At 45.7% G+C, this 21379-nt stretch overlaps 1 protein-coding gene across 1 annotated transcript in view; it reads right to left on the reverse strand.

Annotated features, from left to right (window-relative positions):
- Nucleotides 1-4065, reverse strand: part of LOC123145717 (kinesin-like protein KIN-7D, chloroplastic) — a 12344-nt gene extending 8279 nt beyond the window's left edge. The window contains exons 1-7 of the mRNA XM_044565194.1: nucleotides 3635-4065; nucleotides 3440-3537; nucleotides 2299-2388; nucleotides 1905-1957; nucleotides 1502-1567; nucleotides 1354-1407; nucleotides 463-522 (exon numbers count right to left, since the gene is read on the reverse strand). Of these exons, the coding sequence (XP_044421129.1) occupies nucleotides 463-522; nucleotides 1354-1407; nucleotides 1502-1567; nucleotides 1905-1957; nucleotides 2299-2388; nucleotides 3440-3537; nucleotides 3635-3888 (675 nt within the window). The 5' untranslated portion in view covers nucleotides 3889-4065. The remainder of the gene's footprint in view (nucleotides 1-462; nucleotides 523-1353; nucleotides 1408-1501; nucleotides 1568-1904; nucleotides 1958-2298; nucleotides 2389-3439; nucleotides 3538-3634) is intronic.
- Between the last annotated feature and the right edge of the window lie 17314 nt (nucleotides 4066-21379).

The raw sequence follows: 21379 nt of genomic DNA on the forward strand, positions 1-21379 counted from the left end.
GTTCACAGTGATGGGCCTGTACTGGCACTGTATATAAGACTGGTGGTGTGTGAGTATAACGGCAGCTAGAAAAGGAACAAGCTGAGCTTCTCGCTCATTTCTCTACTCCCCTTCTGCTTTCTTCCTCCCCAAGCTCCATCCTCTACTTGTATCCCGAATTTCAAATTGGGTATCAATTATCTAGCTACTTTGTGTGAGGATTGTGATTAGTAGTAGTACATACATCAGAATGTCTGATTCTCTGACCAATTGCCAAACATTGGCAAGGGATGCTATTGCTATGGCAGGCTGATAGCAAACAAACATACCCTATGAACCTAGTCTTGCAGGAGATTCTAGAATACAAATGCTGACAATTATCCTCCATAATAATCATTACTGTGTTAGTCAGAGGCATCAGCAGTGCTTTAACTTAGAGAGGAAAGAGCTCTTAATGAAGATTAGGAAGTAAGATATTGACACCTGAGGATCCTCTCTAATTCGTAAGCTCTGTCCTGCAGGATTGAGTAGATCATTGACAACCTAAAATTGATGAGTCCTCCATTAGAACAGCATAGCCAAGTAAAGTAAAGATCAATATACAGGTCGTCTGATGATTCATTGTGGATGTAAAGTATTGAAACACCTACGAAAATATGGACCTCCTGACATCTGGGGAAAATTGCAAGAAAAGGAAAGGCAGGAAAAATGGAAAAAAGTTCGTGCCAGATTGTAGTATTGACTAACATGGGGCTCCGGTATTGACACGGTGCACATTTTGAGATTTAGCAAAGACTTCTTCTCGGTAGACAACATACCAAGTTACACAGTAAACATCGTACACAAGAAAATTTTCTGTTTTCCAGTTTATACTGAATACATTGACATTTATGATCTATCCAACAGTTTTAGAACCATATCGGCAAGAATATGCTTTACTGCCTTCTAGAAACATCAGCACGACAAAGGTTACATCAAACCAATTTCTATCACTTTGTTATAGTAGCCTGCCTAGTAATCGTGCTAATTGGCACCAATGTCTTGCAGGTTGGAGGAAAGAATTTCATGTGCGATGATATCATCAAATACTTGACACTATGGTCCTTGCAGGTGGTCCCGAATCATGATGAATTACCCATCATTGCAAAAAACACTGATATTCTTGTGATTTATTTCAGAACAAACCCTGGTTACCAGGGGAGAGGGGGGGGGGAGTTCAAACAAACAGCTGGGACACTGCCTTGCCTTTTCATCTAGACGAAAAAGAAGAAACCAATATGTACATGGGAGCACGTGCTTTTCTCAGTAAAACATGGAAAAAGATTATAAATACTATGAAGACAAGAAATATGATTGCAGCAAAAATTAGCAAACCTCGTTATAAATTTCCAAGTATGACACACGCAGGAGAAACTCGCGATTTGGGGTCTACAAAGAAAAACCAAGCTGAGTTATAATTTAAGAAGCAATGACTACAGCACTAGCAAGAATGTATCATCGCATCATGATATTTAAAAAGTACCTCCTGTATAATGCTAAATGCATCTTTGACAGCCAAAGGTATTATTCCTGGGGATCTTTGATCTCCCTGACTCAAAAGAAGAAGTATATCAAGAAACTGATGGCATTGAAAAGTATAGCTAATGGATGATTCGTAAATATTAGCTTAGTCACATAAAAATGAAAAACTCATTTTCTCATCAATGAGTATATTCTAAGTGTAATCTTCAAAAGAGAATGAAACTTGCCTACCTCCATGGATAATCAGTTTATCACACAAAATAAATAATAATCACGGGTATGGTATCAGGAGCATTTAACATGGATATGGATTACACTCAATGGAGCATTAGTTATGAATATAGCACAGCTGATACCTACGGTAAAAGAATAATAAAAGCTTGATGCTACATAAGTATTCTCACATGCATCGTATGTGTCTTTCCACTGCTTGTAACGCCATACGCAAATATTGTTCCTGCATAATGAAAATGCATTATATTTTGCTTTGCAGGGCCAACAAACTACAAGTCTTAGAGAGATCCAGAATCATCATTGCATTGTAATCTCATTCAGACCATATCTCGTAGTAAAATGGAACTGCGACTGTATAACCAATAAACTTGTGCCACAATTAAATAATTACTGCAACCATATTCACTATGACCTCTAGAAGATCTCATAGTAAAGTGACATTCCATGAACAGAAACCAGCCTCTTTCATCAGAGAAGTAAGTCAGAAAGGAAGAACAAGATGTTATCATAATACTAAGTTGTAAGATAAAGCTGAAGAGGGTAACAGAAGAAAATATCACTTACCATATATGCCCTCCATGGCACCACTGACAACATGTTGAGCTGCAACATCATATACTTGGCGGGTTGTAGTAGTCGGTGCAAAAACCCGATCTGGGTAACAATAGTACAATACAGTATTAGTCTCTACAGTTTAATTTGAAACTGGAGAGAATAGATAAAATGCTAGTCTCAGAAATGCGCCTACTTCTCCCAGATATTAATTGGAATTGTTCCATGTAACGGAACAGCTTACTTCACTCGAATAACTAGCTGTGCAGGAGATTTTGGGAGAGTTTTTTGTTCATACAAATGAATGTGTAAACAAACATTTAAACAAAACTACCTAGAAATTTCGTTATCTGAACCAATAGTTTTAGCGCCATAACCAGAAAATTTCAACGATTGATTCCTCTGCAAAGGAAAAACCTATAGTAAACTTGAGTCCTCCGAAGTTATGTGCCGTCCAACTGTCAATTCTCATGTAATCACCTCTTACAGAGCCAAGAACCGCCCTGGCACCTAAGCATGAGCTAATGAAGTACAACCACGATGCGCTAAACCTTTAAGATGGCTAAAGCATGTTAGACTGCCATGTGAATACTTGTTTTGCACAATTACCTACATAGAACAGCATATGGATTGTGAATTAGCACGGGAACAGCAAGCCTAGACGGTGCACATTATCCGATCCCCAGTGCATCAGTAATTCAGTACACAAAACCACCATGTTGAAGTATGTACCCCTCGTGAATCGGTGCTCTGTTTTGAGAATACTAACATTATCCTATTGGTCTGATACTTATAAGCAAAATAAACACCGAACTGTGATTTGATTTATGAGGTTCATATGTGAAATGCACCGACAAACTGATGCAGAACCTGAGGTCACAATAGAAAATTAGGATACATTTCTAGGAAAGTAAACTGAGTAGTGGCAGGGCGGCATGAGATAATTCCAACCATCTACAATTAGAAGTATCCCCAAAGCCCATCTGGTCAGTTCAGCCCCTGGCTTAGGCTAGGACTGAACATGTCGACACGACACAGCAAATTCCCCATATGACAAAACAAATGACAGCTAAAGAGAGAGAGAACAGCGTGCCAATGCCACAACCGCCAAGCAATCCAAGCGCCAACCAACGGAGAAGGGAGTGAGACGTACCGTAGGCGTAGCCGACGTTGGGGTTCTGCTCGCTCCGCACGACCGTGTCGCCGTCGGCGTACCACGCGACCTCCTCCCCCTGCCGAATCTCCCGCGGGCTTCAAAAACGTCACACGGAGGTGAGGAACCAAAACGCAAAATCAACCCACATTCCCCAAATCCAGAACCGAATCGACACGAGAGCGCGGGCGGAACCTGAGCGGGCGGAAGCGGACGGTGACGGTGACGTTCTCCTTGGTGGCGGCCTGGTCGTCGTCGGCGTCGGCGTTGTCCAGCCCCGCGACGAGCCGCGGCGACGCGGGGCCCTCGAGCGACGACATCATCTCCGGCGCGAGCCGCGACGACGACGTGGTCGCCGTCGACGTCGGCGAGCCCGACTGCTGCTGAACCTGCTGCTGCTGCGAGCCCTTGGCCGCCCTCCGCTGGCGCGAGGCCGGGCGCGTCGCCATTGGCGCGAGATCTAGCGGCAGCACGTGGCGGCAGCACCCGGCATTCGGATCCCGCGGCCCCCCGCTTTAACGCGGGTTTTCTCTAGGGTTTTCTTTCCCCTTTCCCCTTTCCCGTTCGTGTCACTTCACTCGCTCGTGGGACGGGAGGTGCTTTCCTTTCGGATGGAATGGATGGCCACCCTTTTGCTTCCTTCCGCCGGAAGCGAGGCAGAGTGCGCGAGAGAAGAAAGAAAAGAAGGAAAAGAAACTAGTAGTACAAAACGTTTATTCGTAGATTCGTTTATTCAAAACGTTTTATCTCTTAAACCGTGCGTCCAAATCTCAAACCGTTTTCACCATTGGATTCCTCGCGTCGAGATCTTCAAAACTAGATCCCATGTTGATAGGTTTTGACGAACTTTTTTTCACGAAAAAACCGGACGAAAAAACCAAACCGGGAGCACAGTTTTTTCCCTTTCCGAAAGAGGCACGCCCGTGCCTCTCGCGAAATCACAACCGTGCCTCTCGTGGAAGCAAAACCGTGACTCTCGTGGAAAGAAAAAAATCAGAAAACGCGTTTTTTCCCTTTCCGAAAGAGGCACGCCCGTGACTTTCGCGAAAGCACAACCGTGCCTCTGGCAAAAGCAAAACCGTGACTCTCGCGAAAAAAAAAGAAAACGCGTATTTTTTCCCTTTCCGAGAGGCAGCATAACCGTGCCTCTCGCGGAAGCAAAACCGTGACTCTCGCGAAAGAAAAAAAAACAGAAAACGCGTTTTGTTTTTCCCTTTCCGAGAGGCACGACCGTGACTCTCACGAAAGCACAACTGTGCCTCTCGCGGAAGTAAACCGTGACTCTCGCGAAAGAAAAAAAAACAGAAAACGTGTTTTTTCGTTTCCGAAAAGGCACGGCCGTGACTCTCGCTAAAGCACAACCGTGCCTCTCGCGAAAAAAAAGTGACTTTTCACGAAAGAAAAAAAGTAAACGCGTTTTTTCGCGCAAAAAATTTTAAAAAAAATTTGGTCAAAACGCTAAGGAAGACCGGGGAAAAACCAAAATGTCGAAAAAACCCAGAAAAAACCGTTTAAAAAGCCGAAAACACGTGCGAAAAAAAACAAAATCTGGAGGGAGCGTATAGAGCGCGACACGTGGCGAATGGCTGAGAGCGCGCCAAATGGCGCTGATCGTTGCGAGGCTCCCGAAGGAGCGCTCGTTAACTAGTTGTTCTCTCGTTCGTCTTGTTTAAAGATGATGATGGTGTTAGTTGGGTTGTTGTGGTCTGGCAGCACAGCACCTGTGCGTAATTAAGCACAGTACTCTAGTACTAGTACCCAGTTCATCACATCACTCTGGTACTAGTGTGTTGCGTTCTTCACACAGTATCTTAGGGGATTCGGGATTAATGTGTGATACATGGTCACCGCCTGACCAGGACATCCACCCTGAGAGGTCTACCTACCGGCGTTGGGGTCGCCGGAAGGCTCCGCGACCGCACGGCCCACACCGACGACGAGAGGGGGCATGCGTCCGTCGCCTCTGTTGCCGCAGCGCCACGGCAATGCCAGCGCGCGCGCGCGTGCGTGCGTCTTTGCCGTTTCGTCAACGGAACGCCCGCCCGCCCACCAAACCGAAAGAACGACCCGACCATGACAACGCACGCACGCGCGAGTCGCCATAGCCAGCTCCTCCGATGTCCAATTGATCTCCTGTAGCCGTCAGCGCGCCGGGCGGCGTAGGCACCGGAGAACCGGCCAAACCGCGAGCGAGTCCAGCCGCGTCCGGGCTGCCCCGGAGCCGGAGCCGCACGCGCCGGGACAAGCGGGGGGACACGGACACGGACGCCGGGACCGCGGTCCGCCGTCATGCGCCATGCGCCAAGCGCGCCGAGCCACACGAACGGCATCGCGCGCGCACGCACGTACTGCGCCCCCGTGAGCCGGGACCGGGGCGCGGGCCGCGCAGGACAGATAAATTCCCGGAAGAGACACCGCCGGAGGTTTTGCGCGACTTGAATGCGCTGTAGCGAACACCACCGGGCCTGGCTCCGGCGCTGTCCTCGCGTGCCGCCGCGACAGTGCGCGCGCTAGATTTGGCTTCGGATCGATAAGGCAGAGCCCGGTGGAAAGCGTAGGCCAGGTGCGTGCGGGAGCGGCCAGGAATCGCACCCACATGCGCGTGCTGCGTCTTGGCACCTTTGTCGTCTGGGCTACGGGACAAGGCGGTGTGTGTCTCAACTCTCCAGTGGTCATAAATGGCAGGCACTGCTGCTGCTGGCTGACTGACCACATGCTTGCCTTGCCCTCCGTGGCATGGTGGTGGGCATGGCACTTTCTCCGGACGGAGAGCATGTGGTTTGGGTAAAAATATGTGGAGGTGGAGGCTGATCTGCTTTTATTAGTGGCCATTTTAGGCGTTCGTGGCTCGATGGGCACTCAATGATGGCCTGGATCGGAGCCTCGGATGATAGGGTGATATGATTGTGTTGTGCACTTGCGTAGATCGGATTTGCAGGTGGACAGGAAGATGGTACTATGATTGTCTTTGGACGTTCTAATCACATCATTACGTCCTACGCTTCTGTTTTGAGTGTACTAATTGGACTATCTGGCCCTATGTTGCATTGCACACGTCTGAAACACCGGCATATTCTTGTCAGACACCCTGCGGGCATTTTTTTTAGCAAAGGAGAATATACCCTGAGGACATATGGAATGCAAGACATGCAAATTGTAACGGCGGCCAATTTTGGTTAAAACTTGGTGCTGAGAAATCTTAATGCCGACTCTACCTCGTGCTAACCATTGTGGTTTGTGGAGTGGGATGCTAAGAAAAAATAGTAAAACGATCTTCTAAAAGCTACTCCCTCCGTTTCAAAATAGATGACTCAAATTTGTACTAACTTTAGCACAAAGTTAATACAAAGTTGGGTCATCTATTTTGAAACGAAGGGAGTAGTTGACTATTGTGAGGCCCAAACACGCTCAATCGTGTGAAAGGATGGTAGATGATGAAAAAAACAATCCTTTTAGAACGTCAAATTTGGGCCCTCAAACGCCTGCACATGCGTCCGGGCGCGTCGCGGGCGCACTGACATGTCACACCTCAAAATTCATCCGTTACATACAAGTACCTCAAAATTAGTACCTCAAATCCATACAAACCATGCATAATAAAAATCTACGTGCTACGTAAATGTCCTATCTACCTGAACTACTCATTGTCGGAGATGTTCACGATCTCCGTGTAGGGCTCTGGGCAAGATGGGTGCCTGCAGCAACTCCGGCTCGTCATAGGACTCACTAGAGGCGAATATTTCGCTAATCTCCGCCCTCTGCTGGCGCAGGAAGCGTCGGTTGGCTCCACCACAGCTTCCAACTAGATGGACTCTAGGATGGCAGTCTGCTGCCCCGCCTCCTCCGCTTGGGTGACCTCGAACTCCGCCATGGTGTCCTCCATTGTGAAGCCCGTCGTCGGCCTAGTGGGAACCGGGGTACCACGGGCCATCTGCGTGCGGCCCAGGAAGGGTCTCCTGGCCCAACTCGAGAAGCGGCCCAGCATGCACCGCGAAGCCAGTGGCCTCGCTAGGGCTTTGCCCCGCGAAGGGCTCTCCGCCTAAGGACTTCACCAAGTACCACCACAGCATGTGATCTAATGAGGTCGCCCCTCACGAGGGGCCATCCCGTGAGGCCTCCCGAGGAGCCCACACGGCGCGGGTAGCGTGCCCGCCACGCAGGTGACGTCGCCATGGCAGGCGCCAGGCGGTTTTGTTGGGGAACGTAGTAATTTCAAAATTTTCCTACGCACACACAGGATCATGGTGATGCATAGCAACGAGAGGGGAGTGTGTCCACGTACCCTCGTAGACCGAAAGCGGAAGCGTTAGCACAACGCGGTTGATGTAGTCGTACGTCTTCACGATCCGACCGATCAAGTACCGAACGCACGGCACCTCCGAGTTCAGCACACGTTCAGCCCGATGACGTCCCTCGAACTCCGATCCAGCCGAGTGTTGAGGGAGTTTCGTCAGCACGACGGCGTGGTGACGATGATGATGTTCTACCGACGCAGGGCTTCGCCTAAGCACCGCTACAGTATTATCGAGGTGGACTATGGTGGAGGGGGCACCGCACATGGCTAAAAGATCAACAAATCAATTGTTGTGTCTCCAAGGGTGCCCCCTGCCCCCGTATATAAAGGAGCAAGGGGGGAGGCGGCCGGCCAGGAGGGGCGCGCCAGGAGGAGTCCTACTCCCACCGGGAGTATGACTCCCTCCCTTCCTTGTTGGATTAGGAGAAGGGGGGAGAGGAGGAGGAGAAGAAGGAAAGGGGGGCGTCGCCCCCCTCCCTCCTTGTCCAATTCGGACTAGAGGGGGAGGGGGCGCGCGGCCTGCCCTGGCCGCCCCTCCACTTCTCCACTAAGGCCCATATAGGCCCATTAATCCCCTGGGGGGGTTCTGGTAACCCCCCCGGTACTCCGGTATATATCCGATTACCCCCGGAACCATTTCGGTGTCCGAATATAGTCGTCCAATATATCAATCTTCATGTCTCGACCATTTCGAGACTCCTCGTTATGTCCGTGATCACATCTGGGACTCCGAACAACTTTCGGTACATCAAAACATATAAACTCATAATATAACTGTCATCGAAACTTTAAGTGTGCGGACCCTACGGGTTCGAGAACTATGTAGACATGACCGAGACACGTCTCCGGTCAATAACCAATAGCGGAACCTGGATTCTCATATTGGCTCCCACATATTCTACGAAGATCTTTATCGGTCAAACCGCATAACAACATACGTTGTTCCCTTTGTCATCGGTATGTTACTTGCCCGAGATTCGATCGGCGGTATCTCAATACCTAGTTCAATCTCATTACCGGCAAGTCTCTTTACTCGTTCCGTAATACATCATCTCGCAACTAACTCATTAGTCACAATGCTTGCAAGGCTTATAGTGATGTGCATTACCGAGAGGGCCCAGAGATACCTCTCCGACAATCGGAGTGACAAATCCTAATCTTGAAATACGCCAACCCAACAAGTACCTTCAGAGACACCTGTAGAGCACCTTTATAATCACCCAGTTACGTTGTGATGTTTGGTAGCACACAAAGTGTTCCTCCGGTAAACGGGAGTTGCATAATCTCATAGTCATAGGAACATGTATAAGTCATGAAGAAAGCAATAACAACATACTAAATGATCAAGTGCTAAGCTAACGGAATGGTCAAGTCAATCACATCATTCTCCTAATGATGTGATCCCGTTAATCAAATGACAACTCATGTCTATGGTTAGGAAACTTAACCATCTTTGATTAACGAGCTAGTCAAGTAGAGGCATACTAGTGACACTATGTTTGTCTATGTATTCACACATGTATTATGTTTCCGGTTAATACAATTCTAGCATGAATAATAAACATTTATCATGAAATAAGGAAATAAATAATAACTTTATTATTGCCTCTAGGGCATATTTCCTTCAGTCTCCCACTTGCACTAGAGTCAATAATCTAGTTCACATCGCCATGTGATTTAACATCAATAGTTCACATCTTTATGTGGTTAACACCCATAGTTCACATCGATATGTGACCAACACCCAAAGGGTTTACTAGAGTCAGTAATCTAGTTCACATCGCTATGTTATTAACACCCAAAGAGTACTAAGGTGTGATCATGTTTTGCTTGTGAGATAATTTTAGTCAACGGGTCTGTTACATTCAGATCCGTAAGTATTTTGCAAATTTCTATGTTTACAATGCTTTGCACGGAGCTACTCTAGCTAATAGCTCCCACTTTCAATATGTATCCAGATTGAGACTTAGAGTCATCTGGATCAGTGTCAAAACTGTTGGGGAATGTAGCAGAAATTCAAAAATTTCTACGCATCACCAAGATCAATTATGGATTAACTAGCAACAAGAGAGAGGGGAGTGCATCTTCATACCCTTGAAGATCGCGATGCGGAAGCGTTGCAAGAATGCGGTTGGTGGAGTCGTACACGAAGCGATTTAGATCGCGACCGAATCCGATCTAAGCACCGAACAACGGTGCCTCCGCGTTCAACACACATGCAGCCCGGTGACGTCTCCCGTGCCTTAATCCAGCAAGGAGAGAGGGAGAGGTTGGGGAAGACTCCGTCCAGCAGCAGCACAACGGAATGGTGGTGATGGAGGAGCGTGGCACTCCAGCAGGGCTTCGCCAAGCACTGCGAGAGACGAGGAGGGAGAGGGGTAGGGCTGCGCCAAGAGAGAGGGAGACTCATGTCTATGGCAGCCCCAAAACCCCCACTATATATAGGGGAAGGGGAGGGGTTGCGCCCCCATCTAGGGTTCCCCCCTTAGGGGTGGCGGCCAGCCCTAGATTGGATGGAGGGGGCGGCCAAGAGGGGGAGAGAGGGGGGCGCGCCCTAGGGTGGGCCTTAGGCCCATCTGCGCCTAGGGTTTTCCCCCTTCCCCCCTTCCCTGCGCCTTGGGCCTCTTGTGGGAGGCGCACCAGCCCTCCTAGGGGCTGGTCCCTTCCCACACTTGGCCCACGCAGGCCTTTGGGATTGGTGGCCCCTCCCGGTGGACCCCCGGAACCCTCCGGTGGTCCCGGTACATTACCGGTGACGCCCGAAACTCTTCCGGTGGCCAAAACCTCACTTCCTATATATTATTCTTTACCTCCGGACCATTCCGGAACTCCTCGTGACGTCCGGGATCTCATCCGGGACTCCGAACAACATTCGGTAACCACGTATATCTATTCCCTATAACCCTAGCGTCATCGAACCTTAAGTGTGTAGACCCTACGGGTTCGGGAACCATGCAGACATGACCGAGACGTTCTCCGGCCAATAACCAACAGCGGGATCTGGATACCCATGTTGGCTCCCACATGTTCCACGATGATCTCATCGGATGAACCACGATGTTGGGGATTCAATCAATCTCGTATACAATTCCCTTTGTCAATCGGTATGTTACTTGCCCGAGATTCGATCGTCGATATCCCAATACCTCGTTCAATCTCGTTACCGGCAAGTCACTTCACTCATTTCGTAATGCATGATCCCGCGACTAACTACTTAGTCACATTGAGCTCATTATGATGATGCATTACCGAGTGGGCCCAGAGATACCTCTCCGTCATACGGAGTGACAAATCCCAGTCTCGATTCGTGCCAACCCAACAGACACTTTCGGAGATACCCGTAGTGCACCTTTATAGCCACCCAGTTACGTTGTGACGTTTGGCACACCCAAAGCATTCCTACGGTATCCGGGAGTTACACAATCTCATGGTCTAAGGAAATGATACTTGACATTAGAAAAGCTCTAGCAGACGAACTACACGATCTTGTGCTATGCTTAGGATTGGGTCTTGTCCATCACATCATTCTCCTAATGATGTGATCCCGTTATCAATGACATCCAATGTCCATGGTCAGGAAACCATAACCATCTATTGATCAACGAGCTAGTCAACTAGAGGCTTACTAGGGACATGTTGTGGTCTATGTATTCACACATGTATTACGGTTTCCAGTTAATACAATTATAGCATGAACAATAGACAATTATCATGAACAAGGAAATACAATAATAACCATTTTATTATTGCCTCTAGGGCATATTTCCAACAGTCTCCCACTTGCACTAGAGTCAATAATCTAGTTCACATCACTATGTGATTGTAATGAATCCAACACCCATGGGGTTTGTTCATATCTCGCTTGTGAGAGAGGTTACTAGTCAACGGGTCTGAACCTTTCAGATCCGTGTGTGCTTTACAAATCTCTATGTCATCTTGTAGATGCAGCTACCACGCGCTACTTGGAGCTATTCCAAATAACTGCTCTACTATACGAATCCGGTTTACTACTCAGAGTCATCCGGATAGTGTCAAAGTTTGCATCGACGTAACCCTTTACGACGAACTCCTTTTCCACCTCCATAATCGAGAAAATTCCTTAGTCCACTAGTTACTAAGGATAAGTTCGACCGCTGTCATGTGATCCATTCCTGGATCACTCTTGTACCCCTTGACTAATTCATGGCGAGGCACACTTCAGGTGCGGTACACAGCATAGCATACTGTAGAGCCTACGTCTAAAGCATAGGGGACAACCTTCGTCCTTTCTCTCTCTTCTGCCGTGGTCATGTTTTGAGTCTTACTCAATACTCACACCTTGTAACATAGCCAAGAACTCCTTCTTTGCTGATCTATTTTGAACTCCTTCAAAATCCTGTCACGGTATGCATTCATTTGAAAGTACTATTAAGCGTTTTCGATCTATCCTTATAGATCTTGATGCTCAATGTTCAAGTAGCTTAATCCAGATTTTGCATTGAAAAACACTTTTCAAATAACCCTGTATGTTTTCCAGAAATTCTACATCATTTCTGATCAACAATATGTCAACAACATATACTCATAAGAAATTCTATAGTGCTCCCACTCACTTCTTTGGAAATACAAGTTTCTCATAAACTTTGCATAAACCCAAAATCTTTGATCCTCTCATCAAAGCGTACATTCCAACTCCGAGATGCTTACTCCAATCCTTAGAAGGATTGCTAGAGCTTTGCATACTTGTTAGCATCTTTCAGGATTGACAAAACCTTCTGGTTGTATCACATACAACCTTTCCTCAAGAAAATCGTCGAGGAAGCAATGTTTTGACATCCTATCTGCAAGATTTCATAAATAATGCAGTAACTCCTAATATAATTCCAACAGACTCTTAGCATCGCTACGAGTGAGAAAGTCTCATCGCAGTCAACTCCTTGAACTTGCCGGAAAACATCTTAACGACTAGTCGAGCTTTCTTAATGGTGACACTTACCATCATTGTCTGTCTTCCTTTTAAAATCCATCTGCACCCAACAACCTTACGACCATCAAGTAGTTCTTCCAAAGTCTATACTTTGGTTTTATACATGGATCCTCTCTCGGATTTTATGGCCTCGAGCCATTCGTCGGAATCCGGGCCCACCATCGTTTCTCCATAGCTCGTAGGTTCATTGTTGTCTAGCAACAGGACTTCCAAGACAGGATTACGTACCACTCTAAAGGAGTACGCATCCTTGTCGACCTACGAGGTTTGGTAGTGACTTGATCCGAAGTTTCATGATCACTATCATAAGCTTCCACTTCAGTTGGTGTAGGTGCCACAGGAACAACTTCCTGTGCCCTGCTACACACTAGTTGAAGTGACGGTTCAATAACCTCATCAAGTCTCCACCATCCTCCCACTCAATTCTTTCGAGAGAAACTTTTCCTCGAGAAAGGACCCGTTTCTAGAAACAATCACTTTGCTTCCGGATCTGAAATAGGAGGTATACCCAACTGTTTTGGGTATTCTATGAAGATGCATTTATCCGCTTTGGGTTCGAGCTTATCAGCCTGAAACCTTTTCACATAAGCGTCGCAGCCCCAAACTTTTAAGAAACGACAGCTTAGGTTTCTCTAAACCATAGTTCATACGGTGTCGTCTCAACGGAATTGCGTGGTGCCCTATTTAAAGTGAATGCGGTTGTCTCTAATGCCTAACCCATAAACGGTAGTGTAATTCGATAAGAGACATCATGGTGTGCACCATATCCAATAGGGTGCAGTTATGATGTTCGGACACACCATCACACTATGGTGTTCCGGGCGGTATTAGTCGTGAAACAATTTCCATAATTTCTTAATTGTGTGCCAAACTCGTAACTCAGATATTCATCTCTATGATCATATCACAGACATTTTATCCTCTTGTCACGACGATCTTCAACTTCACTCTGAAATTACTTGAACCTTTCAATAATTCAGACTTGTGTTTCATCAAGTAAATATACTTAGCATCTACTCAAATCATCTGTGAAGCAAGAACATAACGATATCCACTGCATGCCTCAGCACTCATTGGACTGCACACATCAAAATGTATTACTTCCAACAAGTTGCTTTCTTGTTCCATCTTACTGAAAACGAGGCCTTTCAGTCATCTTGCCCATGTGGTATGATTTGCATGTCTCAAGTGATTCAAAATCTAGTGAGTCCAAACGATCCATCTGTATGGACTTTCTTCATGCATATATACTAATAGACATGGTTCGCATGTCTCAATCTTTTCAAAAACGAGTGAGTCCAAAGATCCATCAACATGGAGCTTCTTCATGCGTTTTATACCAATATGACTCAAATGGCAGTGCCACAAGTATGTGGTACTATCATTACTATTTTATATCTTTTGGCATGAACATGTGTATCACTACGATCGAGATTCAATGAACCATTCATTTTAGGTGCAAGACCATTGAAGGTATTACTCAAATAAACAGAGTAACCATTATTCTCCTTAAATGAATTACCGTATTGCGATAAACATAATCCAATCATGTCTATGCTCAACGCAAACACCAAATAACGATTATTTAGGTTTAACACCAATCTCTATGGTAGAGGGAGCGTGCGATGTTTGATCACATCAACCTTGGAAACACTTCCAACACATATCGTCATCTCACCTTTAGCTAGTCTCCGTTTATTCCGTAGCCTTTTATTTCGAGTTACCAACACTTAGCAACCGAACCGGTATCTAATACCCTGGTGCTACTAGGAGTACTAGTAAAGTACACATTAATATAATGTATATCCAATATACTTCTGTCGACCTTGCCTACCTTCTCATCTACCAAGTATCTAGGGTAGTTATGCTTCAGTGACCGTTCCCCTCATTACAGAAGCACTTAGTCTCGGGTTTGGGTTCAACCTTGGGTTTCTTCACTCGAGCAGCAACTGATTTGCCGTTTCATGAAGTATCCCTTCTTTCCCTTGCCCTTCTTGAAACTAGTGGTTTTACTAACCATCAACAATTGATGCTCCTACTTGATTTCTACTTTTGTGGTGTCAAACATCGCGAATAGCTCAAGGATCATCATATCTATCCCTGATATGTTATAGTTCATCACGAAGCTCTAGTAGCTTGGTGGCAGTGACTTTGGAGAACCATCACTATCTCATCTGGAAGACAACTCCCACTCGATTCAAGCGATTGTAGTACTCAGACAATCCGAGCACATGCTCAACGATTGAGCTTTTCTCCCTTAGTTTGCAGGCTTAAGAAACTTGTTAGAGGTCTCATACCGCTTGACGTGGGCACTAGTCTGAAATCCCAATTTCAGTCTTTGGAACATCTCATATGTTCTGCGACGTTTCAAAAACGTCTTTGGCGCCTCAATTCTAAACCGTTAGCATTACGCACTGAACTATCACGTAGTCATCAAAACGTGTATGTCAGATGTTCGCAACATCCACAAACCACGCTCGAGGTTCAGCACACCGAGCGGTGCATTAAGGACATAAGCCTTCTGTGCAGCAATGAGGACAATCCTCAGTTTACGGACCCAGTCCGCATAATTGCTACTATCAACTTTCAAATAAATTTTCTCTAGGAACATATCTTAGTAAAACTAAAGCGTAAGCTACGACATAATTTGCAAAGACCTTTTGACTATGTTCATGATAATTCAGTTCATCTAATCAAATTATTTAATGAACTCCCACTCAGATAGACATCCCTCTAGTCATCTAAGTGATACATGATCCGAGTCAATTAGGCCGTGTCCGATCATCACGTGAGACGGACTAGTCATCATCAGTGAACATCTCCATGTTGATCGTATCTACTATACGACTCATGTTCGACCTTTCGGTCTCTTGTGTTCCGAGGCCATGTCTGTACATGCTAGGCTCGTCAAGTCAACCTAAGTGTTTCACATGTGTAAATCTGGCATACACCCGTTGTATGCGAACGTTAGAATCTATCACACCCGATCATCACGTGGTGCTTCGAAACAACGAACCTTCGCAACGGTGCACAGTTAGGGGGAACACATCTCTTGAAATTTTAGTGAGGGATCATCTTATTTATGCTACCGTCGTTCTAAGCAAATAAGATGTAAACATGACAAACATCACATGCAAATCATAAAGTGACATGATATGGCCAATATCATCTTGCGCCTTTTGATCTCCATCTTCGAGGCGCGGCATGATCACCTTCGTCACCGGCATGACACCATGATCTCCATCATCGTGTCTTCATGAAGTTGTCTCGCCAACTATTACTTCTACTACTACGGCCAACGGTTAGCAATAAAGTAAAGTAATTACATGGCGTTTTTCATTGACACGCAGGTCATACAATAAATTAAGACAACTCCTATGGCTCCTGCCGGTTGTCATACTCATCGACATGCAAGTCGTGATTCCTATTACAAGAACATGATCAATCTCATACATCACATATATATAATTCATCACATCCTTTTGGCCATATCACATCACATAGCATACCCTTCAAAAACAAGTTAGACGTCCTCTAATTGTTGTTGCATGTTTTACGTGGCAGCTATGGGTTTCTAGCAAGAACGTTTCTTACCTACGCAAAAGCCACAACGGTGATATGCCAATTTCTATTTACCCTTCATAAGGACCCTCTTCATCGAATCCGATCCGACTAAAGTGGGAGAGACAGACACCCGCTAGACACCTTATGCATCAAGTGCATGTCAGTCGGTGGAACCTGTCTCACGTAAGTGTACGTGTAAGGTCGGTCCGGGCCGCTTCATCCCACAATGCCGCCGAATCAAGATAAGACTAGTAACGGCAAGCAAATTGACAAAATCGACGCCCACAACAACTTGTGTTCTACTCGTGCATAGAAACTACGGATAGACCTAGCACATGATGCCACTGTTGGGGAGTGATGCGTAGAAATTCAAAATTTTCTACGCATCACCAAGATCAATCTATGGATTAACTAGCAACGAGAGAGAGGGGAGTGCATCTTCATACCCTTGAAGATCGCGATGCGGAAGCGTTGCAAGAACGCGGTTGGTGGAGTCGTACACGAAGCGATTCAGATCGCGGCCGAATCCGATCTAAGCACCGAACAACGGTGCCTCCGCGTTCAACACACATGCAGCCCGGTGACGTCTCCCGTGCCTTGATCCAGCAAGGAGAGAGGGAGAGGTTGGGGAAGACTCCGTCCAGCAGCAGCACAACGGCATGGTGGTGATGGAGGAGCGTGGCACTCCAGCAGGGCTTCGCCAAGCACTGCGAGAGACGAGGAGGGAGAGGGGTAGGGCTGCGCCAAGAGAGAGGGAGACTCATGTCTATGGCAGCCCCAAAACCCCCACTATATATAGGGGAAGGGGAGGGGCTGCGCCCCCATCTAGGGTTCCCCCCTTAGGGGTGGCGGCCAGCCCTAGAGTGGATGGAGGGGGCGGCCAAGAGGGGGAGAGAGGGGGGCGCGCCCTAGGGTGGGCCTTAGGCCCATCTGCGCCTAGGGTTTTCCCCCTTCCCTGCGCCTTGGGCCTCTTGTGGGAGGCGCACCAGCCCTCCTAGGGGCTGGTCCCTTCCCACACTTGGCCCACGCAGGCCTCTGGGGTTGGTGGCCCCTCCCGGTGGATCCCTGGAACCCTCCGGTGGTCCCGGTACATTACCGGTGACGCCCGAAACTCTTCCGATGGCCAAAACCTCACTTCCTATATATTATTCTTTACCTCTGGACCATTCCGGAACTCCTCGTGACGTCCAGGATCTCATCCGGGACTCCGAACAACATTTGGTAACCACGTATATCTATTCCCTATAACCCTAGCGTCATCGAACCTTAAGTGTGTAGACCCTACGGGTTCGGGAACCATGCAGACATGACCGAGACGTTCTTCGGCCAATAACCAACAGCGGGATCTGGATACCCATGTTGGCTCCCACATGTTCCACGATGATCTCATCGGATGAACCACGATGTCGGGGATTCAATCAATCCCGTATCCAATTCCCTTTGTCAATCGGTATGTTACTTGCCCGAGATTCGATCGTCGGTATCCCAATACCTCGTTCAATCTCGTTACCGGCAAGTCACTTTACTCGTTCCGTAATGCATGATCCCGCGACTAACTACTTAGTCACATTGAGCTCATTATGATGATGCATTACCGAGTGGGCCCAGAGATACCTCTCCGTCATACGGAGTGACAAATCCCAGTCTCGATTCGTGCCAACCCAACAGACACTTTCGGAGATACCCGTAGTGCACCTTTATAGCCACCCAGTTACGTTGTGATGTTTGGCACACCCAAAGCATTCCTACGGTATCCGGGAGTTACACAATCTCATGGTCTAAGGAAATGATACTTGACATTAGAAAAGCTCTAGCAGACGAACTACACGATCTTGTGCTATGCTTAGGATTGGGTCTTGTCCATCACATCATTCTCCTAATGATGTGATCCCGCTATCAATGAAATCCAATGTCCATGGTCAGGAAACCATAACCATCTATTGATCAACGAGCTAGTCAACTAGAGGCTTACTAGGGACATGTTGTGGTCTATGTATTCACACATGTATTACAGTTTCCAGTTAATACAATTATAGCATGAACAATACACAATTATCATGAACAAGGAAATACAATAATAACCATTTTATTATTGCCTCTAGGGCATATTTCCAACAAAAACTTGCATCGACGTAACCCTTTACGATGAACCTTTTGTCACTTCCATAATCGATAAACATATCCTTATTCCACTGAGGATAATTTTGACCGTTGTCCAGTGATCTACTCCTAGATCACTATTGTACTCCCTTGCTAAACTCAGTGTAGGGTATACAATAGATCTGGTACACAGCATGGCATACTTTATAGAACCTATGGCTGAGGCATAGGGAATGACTTTCATTCTCTTTCTATCTTCTGCCGTGGTCGGGCTTTGAGTCTTACTCAATTTCACACCTTGTAACACAGGCAATAACTCTTTCTTTGACTGTTCCATTTTGAACTACTTCAAAATCTTGTCAAGGTATGTACTCATTGAAAAAACTTTATCAAGCGTCTTGATCTATCTCTATAGATCTTGATGCTCAATATGTAAGCAGCTTCACCGAGGTCTTTCTTTGAAAAAACTCCTTTCAAATAATCCTTTATGCTTTCTAGAAAATTCTACATCATTTTCAATCAACAATATGTCATTCACATATATTTTATCAGAAATGCTGTAGTGCTCCCACTCACTTTCTTGTAAATACAGGCTTCACCGCAAGTCTATATAAAACTATATGCTTTGATCAACTCATCAAAGCGTATATTCCAACTCCGAGATGCTTGCACCAGTCCATAGATGGATCGCTGGAGCTTGCACATTTTGTTAGCACTTTTAGGATCGACAAAACTTTCTGGTTGCATCATATACAACTCTTCTTTAAGTAATCCATTAAGGAATGTAGTTTTGATATCCATTTGCCAGATTTCATAAAATGTGGCAATTTGCTAACATGATTCGGACAGACTTAAGCATCGCTACGAGTGAGAAAATCTCATCGTAGTCAACACCTTGAACTTTGTCAAAAACCTTTTCCGACAAGTCTAGCTTTGTAGATAGTAACACTACTATCAGCGTGCGTCTTCCTCTTGAAGATCCATTTAATCTCAATGGCTCACCGATCATTGGGCAAGTCAATCAAAGTCCATACTTTGTTCTCATACATGGATCCCATCTCAGATTTCATGGCCTCAAGCCATTTTGCGGAATCTGGGCTCACCATCGCTTCTTCATAGTTCGTAGGTTCGTCATGGTCTAGTAACATGACCTCCAGAACAGGATTACCGTACCACTCTGGTGCGGATCTCACTTTGGTTGACCTACAAGGTTCGGTAGTAACTTGATCTGAAGCTTCATGATCATCATCATTAGCTTCCTCACTAATTGGTGTAGGTGTCACAGGAACCGGTTTCTGTGATGAACTACTTTCCAATAACGGAGCAGGTACAGTTACCTCATCAAGTTCTACTTTCCTCCCACTCACTTCTTTTGAGAGAAACTCCTTCTCTAGAAAGGATCCATTCTTAGCAACGAATATCTTGCCTTCGGATCTGTGATAGAAGGTGTACCCAACTATCTCCTTTGGGTATCCTATGAAGACACATTTCTCCGATTTGGGTTTAAGCTTATCAGGATGAAACTTTTTCTTATAAGCATCACAACCCCAAACTTAGAGAAACGACAACTTTGGTTTCTTGCCAAACCACAGTTCATACGGTGTCGTCTCAACGGATTTAGATGGTGCCCTTTTTAACGTGAATGCAGCTGTCTCTAATGCATAACCCCAAAACTATAGTGGTAAATCGGTAAGAAACATCATAGATTGCACTATATCCAATAAAGTACGGTTATGACGTTCGGACACACCATTATGCTATGGTGTTCCAGGTGGCACGAATTTGTGAAACTATTCCACATTGTTTTAATTGACGACCAAACTCGTAACTCAAATATTTGTCTCCGCGATCAGATCGTAGAAACCTTATTTTCTTGTCACGATGATTTTCCACTTCACTCTGAAATTCTTTGAACTTTTCAAATGTTTCAGACTTATGTTTCATCAAGTAGATATACCCATATCTACTCAAATCATCTGTGAAGGTCAGAAAATAACGATACCCGCCGCGAGCCTCAAGATTCATCGAATCGCATACATCAGTATGTATTATTTCCAATAAGCCAGTTGCTTGCTCCATTGTTCCGGAGAACGGAGTTTTAGTCATCTTGCCCATAAGGCATGGTTCGCAAGCATCAAGTGATTCCAAAATCCCATCAGCATGGAGTTTCTTCATGCGCTTTATACCAATATGACCTAAACGGCAGTGCCACAAATAAGTTGCACTATCATTATTAACTTTGCATCTTTTGGCTTCAATATTATGAATATGTGTATCACTACGATCGAGATCCAACGAACCATTTTCATTGGGTGTGTAACCATATAAGGTTTTATTCATGTAAACAGAACAACTATTATACTCTAACTTAAATGAATAACCGTATTGCAATAAACATGATCAAATCATATTCATGCTCAACGCAAACACCAAATAACACTTATTTAGGTTCAACACTAATCCCGAAAGTATAGGGAGTGTACGATGATGATCATATCAATCTTGGAACTACTTCCAACACACATTGTCACCTCGCCCTTAACTAGTTTCTGTTCATTCTGCAACTCCCGTTTCGAGTTACTACTCTTTAGTAGCTGAACCAGTATCAAAATACTGAGGGGTTGCTATGAACACTAGTAAAGTACACATCAGTAACATGTATATCAAATATACCTTTGTTCACTTTGCCATCCTTCTTATCCGCCAAGTATCTAGGGCAGTTCCACTTCAAGTGATCATTTCCTTTGCAGTAGAAGCACTCAGTTTCAGGCTTGGGTCTAGCTTTGGGCTTCTTCACGGGAGCAGCAACTTATTTGCCGTTCTGTTTGAAGTTCCCCTTCTTCCCTTTGCCCCTTTTCTTGATTTCTACCTTCATCGATTTCATCATCATGAAAAGCTCAGGAATCGTTTTCGTCATCCCTTGCATACTATAGTTCATCACGAAGTTCTACTAACTTGGTGATGGTGACTAGAGAATTCTGTCAATCACTATTTTATCTGGAAGATTAACTCCCAC

This window comes from Triticum aestivum, chromosome 6D (genome assembly GCF_018294505.1).
Source record: "Triticum aestivum cultivar Chinese Spring chromosome 6D, IWGSC CS RefSeq v2.1, whole genome shotgun sequence".
Classification (NCBI taxonomy): domain Eukaryota; kingdom Viridiplantae; phylum Streptophyta; class Magnoliopsida; order Poales; family Poaceae; genus Triticum; species Triticum aestivum.